General features: G+C 33.8%; 1 protein-coding gene across 1 annotated transcript; it reads left to right on the forward strand.

The window, feature by feature from the left end:
- Nucleotides 1-6,359: 6,359 nt before the first annotated feature.
- LOC112506780 (probable glutathione S-transferase parA) lies at nucleotides 6,360-7,339 on the forward strand. Its single transcript, XM_025111049.1, has 2 exons — nucleotides 6,360-6,820; nucleotides 6,904-7,339. Exons 1-2 carry the CDS (start codon nucleotides 6,491-6,493, stop codon nucleotides 7,237-7,239), a joined length of 666 nt encoding a protein of 221 aa, XP_024966817.1. The 5' UTR covers nucleotides 6,360-6,490; the 3' UTR covers nucleotides 7,240-7,339.

Genomic DNA, 7,339 nt, shown 5'->3' on the forward strand with positions numbered 1-7,339 from the left:
AGATTGAAGATCATGGACCGAAGATTGAAAATCTTCATGAACCGAAGATTTGTGAGTAGCTGCTTGAAGCTACATATCCATCCAAAGGAGATCTTCCTATAGACTGACCATATCTCTGCAACGTTTGTCTCTGCATGAACAATGTTGTATGCATGCTGTGTACGATGAAAATGAGATATCAACATTGGTCAAGTCAACCCCTGCCTTCTTATCATCAAGTGACAAGTGTCCCCATGCATTAAATGATGAAGGTAGTATAAAAAGGCAGTGTGCATCTCCCATGCACATAACTGGCTTTTGCAAGATTACTTAGTGAATTCTCAAAGCAATCGGCTATTCTCTTCTACTCCCTTGCTCTCCTGTGTGCGAAGAAATTCTTAGTGTTCTTCATTTCCTTTCAAGAACTCTCTGTGTTGTTCTTGAAAGTTCTTCTCCTTGTAAGATTGTTTAGGTTAGGTTTTCCTTTCCTATCTTCCGCAACAATTTTTTGTATATTTTTGTGTGTATTAATTCTTGATATACATCAATAAGAATTAAAAAGTTGAAAAAAGTCTGTGTAATTGTATTCAACCCCCCCTTCTACAATTACCTTTTGTTTATTGTCATTCCCTTCGGGACTAACAATAGGTCTGGTTGACTCCCACCATTTGAAGACCCCATCTTTGAGTGAAACATACTAGGTTTGTTTGATTTTGGTTTATTATATCCAAACCAAATATAATATCAAAAAGATTTCAACCATTTAAATGTAATCATGTGAGTTCAGTTTAGGACAAATCGAGTATCAAATAAGAAAACAAGGATCCAATATCCGAATTACAAAGATCTCAAGGATAATTCAAATGTTATCCATCCACAAGATCCATTGAAGTAACTGGATGCTTATCAAAAGTTTGACTGACTCTTAAAGTAATGTGATTTCAGATCTTGTTAGGAAATAAAAATAAAAAACATTTTTTCTTTTAACATTTCCGACGAATTTCCGACGGAAATTTTAAACATATATATATATATATATATATATATATCTTGTTAGGAAAAAAAATAAAAAAATATTTTTTTAACATTTCCGACGGAATTTAATTTTTATTTTAAAAAATTAAATTCCGTCNTTTCCGACGGAATTTAATTTTTATTTTAAAAAATTAAATTCCGTCGGAAATTTAAAACATATATATATATATATATTTCTTGTTAAAAAAATAAAAATAAAAATAAAATTTCTTTTAAAATTCCGATGGAATTTAATTTTTATTTAAAAAAAATTAAATTATGTCGGAAATCCGTTGGATATTTTAAACCTTTATATATATTTTGTTAGGAGAAAAATAAAAAACCATTTTTTCTTTGAAATTTCCGACGGAATTTAAATTTTTTTTTAATAAAAATTAAATTCCGTCGGAAATCCGTCAGAAATTTAAAAAACTGTTTTAATTTTAATTTTTTCCAAGTTTAAGTTATTATAAACTTTTTTATTAAATATTACCAATGGAGTAGTCGTATGTTCAGTTACATTTAATGGATCTATTGGCTTTATCGGTTCAATTGGACTTTTATCTGTATTATTAGGTTTTGGTGGAATTTAATAGATCTTAGTCGAATTTTTTCAGTTCAAATAGGTTTTAATGGAGCTATTGGGTCTTATTCAGTTCAATTTGGTATTAACGGGTACTAATTGGGCCTTATTTGGTTCAATTGGGTTTTAATGAATCCATTGGGCTTTAATAGATTGAGTCTAATTTCGTTCAATTAGGCTTTAACGGGTACTATTAAGCTTTATTCGGTTCAATTAGGCTTTAATGGATCTTAGTGGACTTTAACAAGTATTATTTTGTTCAACTATGCTTTAATGGAGCTAATAGGTCTTATTTGGTTCAATTGGGCATTAACAGATATTATTGGGTTTTAAGGGTATTATTGGGTTTTAGTCGGTTCAACTGGGTTTTAAAGGGTATTACTAGGTTTTAATAGATCTTAGTGGACTTTAATAGATCTATTAGGCTTTAATGGAGCTATTGGGTCTTATTTAGTTGAATTGGGTATTGACGGGTTCAATTAGGATTTAACGGGTACTACTGGGCTTTATTCGGTTCAATTGCGCATTAACGGGTATATTGAGCTTTATTCGATTCAACTGGGCTTTAATGGATCTTAGTGGACTTTAACAGGTACTATTTGGTTCAACTAGGCTTTAATGGAGCTAATAGGTCTTATTCGGTTCAATTGGGCTTTAATGAATCTATTGAGTTTTATTCGGTTCAATTGGGCTTTAATGAATCTATTGAGCTTTATTCGGTTCAACTGGGCTTTAATGGATCTTAGTGGACTTTAACAGGTACTATTTGGTTCAACTAAGCTTTAATGGAGCTAATAGGTCTTATTTGGTTCAATTGGGCATTAACAGATATTATTGGGTTTTAACGGGTATTAGTGGATTTTATTCGGTTCAACTGGGTTTTTAAGGGTATTAATAGGCTTTAATGGATCTTAGTGGACTTTAATGGATTATTGGGCTTTATTGGGTACAATTGGGCTTTAAAGGGTACTGTTGGGCTGTCATGGATCTTAGTGGACTTTAATGACTATATTGAGTTTTAACGGGTACTATTGAGCTTTCATGGATCTTAGTGGATCTTAATGAATATATTGGGTTGTCATGGATCTTAGTGGATTTTAATGGATATATTGGGCTTTATCGGGTACTATATTCGGTTCAATTGAGCTTTAACGGGTATTATTGGGCTTTAATGGGTACAATTGGGCTTTATTGGGTACAATTGGGCTTTCATGGATCTTAGTGGACTTTAATGAATATATTGTCTTTATCGGGTACTATTTGGTCTTCAATAGATCTCAATGGATTTTAGTGGATCCATTGGGTTTTATTCGGTTCAATTGAGCTTTAACCGGTACTATTTGGTCTTCGATAGATCTCAGTAGATTTTAGTGGATCCATTGGGTATTATTGAGCGTTAACGGGTACAATTGGGCTTTAAAGGGTACTGCTGGGCTTAAATGGATCTTAGTGGACTTTAATGAATATATTGGGCTTTATCGGGTACTGTATTCGGTTTAATTGAGTTTTATCGGGTACTGTATTCGGTTTAATTGAGTTTTATTGGGCAAACGTTAGGATTGTTTTAGTTGGAAACGTTCCATTTACAGTCGTTATGCTGCCGAAATTGACTGGTAGTATTTTTTTTAAACCATAGGATACCTATTCAAACAATCTCACCGAAAAGTATGGTGAGGATCCTCAGCCTATCCCCTAGTTGATACTGACTTGTGGAATGAGGCGGTTGGGGGATCCAAGAAAGGCCGTCTATTTGGGTTCATGTACAATGAAGATCCCAATTTGGTCTTGACCGGGACATCCTCATAAGCAAACTCTAGTGGATCGCCTAATATAGATAGTCAGGTGTGTACCTCTTTATCATTTGATGTTTATTTATTTTATTTATACTTCTTATTAGAAATTTTAACGTTTTATTGTATTTGTAGTTAATTAACAACTTACAATCCCAAATTCAAGAAATGCGCACTCGAGATGAGATCCGACAGAAGGAGGTTGAAGAACTTTTTCGCCGAAATGAGATCCGACAGAAGGAGGTTGAGGAACTTCTTCGCCGAGAAGAGATCCGAAACAGGGAATATGAGATCCGGAAGAAAGAGCATGCAGACATGATGGATATGATGAAGAGGTTTACACAATCTCTACAGTTTCCGTCTACCCTCCCGCAATAGATTTGATATAGTGTATTTATGAACTAGCGTCATCAATCGAATTTGTATATGTATATTATTTCGTCCGGATAATCATATTAGGTTTTTGTGACATATTTGTGTATTGTATATTTGTATTTAATTACAAGAACTTTATATTTTAAGATTTTGGTTTTTTGGTTTTTTTTCTTGTACTAGCTAAATTTCCGACGGATTTCTAGAAAAAATCCGTCGGTAAATAATTAGATATAAGTTTTATTTACAAAAATTCTGGCGGATTTTTTGACGTATTTCCGACGGAAAATCCGTCGGTAAATATTTTCCATCAATTAAAAATAAAAAACATTTTCATATTTTAAATTAGAAAAAAAGTTTTAAAATATAATTACCGACGGAATTTCCGTCGGAAATCCGTCGGAAAAGTGCAATTTTTATTTTTGAAATAAAAACTGGTTATTATTTTGGAAGAAAATAGAAAAAGTTTACCGACGGATTTCCGACGGAAATTCCGTCGGTAAATCTAATCTCATTATATATTACTTCTAATTAACCGGGGTAATGGATAACATATTATAAAATTACACGACGGATTTTCGACGGATATTTTCGTCTGAAAATACAAATCCGTCGGAAATCCGTCGGAAAATTGTTTCTCCGACGAATTTTGCCGTCGAAAAAACCAGATTTTTTAGTAGTGAATGTGGTGCACATTTAGATGCTTAAAAGTGTTTGGTTGTGCGCATGCAATAAGAAGATTATAGTACCAACCCAAAAATGCATCAAGCATCTTAGATTCAGTGGATTTTCGGCGGCTCTTAATTTTAAAAAAATAATTAAATATTCGTCGGAAATTCGCCGGTAAATTATTGTAATTAGATTTAAATCCAATTCTAAAACAATTAATTAAGAAGTCCGCCGGAAATCCGCCGGAAATATTACCAGAATAATATTTCCGACGGATTTCCGGCGGAAGTCAACAGAAGTTGACTTTTTTTTATGTCCGCCGGCCATCCATAGGTGATATTCCGACGGAAATGTTCCGCCGGAAATGTTCCGCCAGAAATGCCCATTATTATAATAGTGGTTTTATATGCCATTGTTGAATTGAATGATGAAGGGTTGCATATGCCATTATTGAATTGAAAATACTAAGGTATGTCAACGAAATGGTAAACGCCATTGTTGAATTGAAAATACTAAGGTATGTCAACGAAATGGTAAACGATATATGGTAAAATATGATAATAATTTATATTATATTATAAAATATTTGACAAAAACTCTTAACAACCATTTTTTATACATGAAGTACTATATATTGATGCATATTACTTAAAATTCAAGATTATAAGTAATTATGCATAAGTACAATTTATTAAAGCTCCATGTTTGAATTCGTGTAACTAACTGCGGATAAACATAATCAATAGAGGATAAACATCTCATTTTAAAATATAAAATATCTAAAATATAACTAGGATAATTATCGAGTTCTAACAAAATAATTAATTATTATATTTACAAGAAAATAATTTAAATATTAATATTCCAACAATATCAAATAATTTGACTACTGGAAAGCTTGCAGAAAATAGGTCGACCCACATCGGGCAGAAAGATGGTATCGTCACCGGCAAGCAACAACGATCGTCCCTTGGATGACACGTACAAATCGAGAAATTGTCCAAATATTTTTCACGTTCTTTCCACGGTCGTTTTGCTGATGTTCGAGGGTTTGTGGCGACTCGTCATATATATGGTCAGTCCCTGCTTCCGTTTCTATCGAGTTTTATATGCGTGCTTCAGATTTTACGTTTGATTATTGAACCTTTTTCCTTCTTTCTGTGTTGTAATGTAAAAACTTTGCTGGTGTATCTTGAATGTGTTTATGCATATCAGCTAGGGGTGCTCAAAATCCCGACCACCCAGATCAACCCAACCCAACACGAAATAACCCAATCCGAAGCAACCCGATGTCTAATCGAGTTGTAAAATTGTCAAACTGTAGGTATTAAGTTGATATTAGGTTACTATTATTTGAACTCAACCCAACCCGATGAACCCGATATCCTTTTATTTATTGGATATAATATGATTGCTGAATTTCTATTAATATATACATTAGACAATTACATTATCATGTATGCTTTTCATATACACATATTTTCAATATATTCATATCTCTGTATAACTCATTCGTATATATGTTCAATAACTGTGAACATATATATGTAAATTGAGAAAGTTAACTGAATGTGATATACGTAAGAAATATGGATAAGTCGTATCAAATGGTTGATGATGAAAATGAAACTATGAGTAGAGAAATAACATATTCAAGGTTAGAAGAATATTTTAATGTATCAAAGTATCAACCCGACCAACCCGTACGGGTTGGGTTGGGTTGCACTTTGATTTGGGTTGGGTTGGGTTGGGTTAAGATTTTTTCAAACCACAAGCATCAAGTTGAGTTGTTCAAATATCTTCAACCCGATCAACTCAACACATGAGCACCTCTAATATCAGCAGATTATGTTTAGGACAAGTGGGGTATTAAATAAATTTCTATATGCATTTATTTAAAGTTTCACTTCCTTTAAGAAATTGAGTTATATGACTTGGCAAAACGCAAGCAATGACATCACCTCCTTGTGTTTACAAACTTCACATTATATAACATCTTACATGCTCCATTTAAGCACCAAACTCTTCACAACAGTTCTCTTTGACACCTTTAAAAGCTGTTTTGTTTTGTTGGTTTTGTTATATGTTACTAGTTGAGATGAAGGAGGAGGTGATCTTATTGGATTTTTGGGCAAGTCCGTACGGAATGAGGGTCAAGATTGCTTTGGAAGAAAAAGGAATCGAGTACAAGCGTTTGGGCGAAAACCTTCAAGACAAGAGCCCTCTGTTGCTCCAACTGAACCCGATTCATAAAACAATTCCGGTTCTGGTTCACGAGGGCAAACCAGTTTGTGAGTCTCTCATCATCGTCAGCTACATTGATGAGGTTTGGCATGATAAATCTCCGTTGCTTCCTTCTGATCCTTACCAAAAGTCACAAGCCTTGTTTTGGGCCGACTACATCGAGAAAAAGGTACTTATTGAACAAACAAAAAACTCGGTATATCTCACTTAAATTGGCTATACGTGCTTTAATATTACGTGGTTTGGACGCAGGTTTACGATGTGGGAAGGAGGGTGTTGTGGGAAAAAGGCGAAAAACAAGAGATGACAAAGAAAGAATTGATACAAGGGTTGAAAGAGTTGGAGGGGGAGTTAGGCACTAAACGCTATTTTGGGGGTGAAAATATCGATTTCGTGGATGTGGCACTTGTACCCTTTACTTGTTGGTTCTATAGCATCGAGAGACGCGGTAACTTTAGCATCGAGACCGAGTGCCCGAAGCTTATGTCGTGGGTCAAAAGGTGCATTAGTGAGAGAGAAAGCGTGGCAAAAACGCTTCAAGACCCTCTCAAAATCTATGACTACTACAACGAATTAGACCCACAATAAAGATCGTCATATACAAATTAATAATGCCTTGTATTTGTGTTTTGTTACGTGTAAGTTTAAAGCTTTTATGCCAGTGAAAAGAGCAAATCTTATTCTTTCA

The sequence above is a fragment of the Cynara cardunculus genome, assembly GCF_001531365.2.
Source record: "Cynara cardunculus var. scolymus isolate 2C chromosome LG 2, CcrdV1, whole genome shotgun sequence".
NCBI lineage: Eukaryota > Viridiplantae > Streptophyta > Magnoliopsida > Asterales > Asteraceae > Cynara > Cynara cardunculus.

Excerpts from the sequence above, each read along its gene's own strand:
- LOC112506780 (XM_025111049.1), top strand. The coding sequence starts at position 6,491 with ATGTTACTAGTTGAGATGAAGGAGGAGGTGATCTTATTGGATTTTTGG. Across the intron at positions 6,821-6,903 it reads CCGACTACATCGAGAAAAAG|GTTTACGATGTGGGAAGGAG; the intron begins GTACTTATTGAA and ends GTTTGGACGCAG.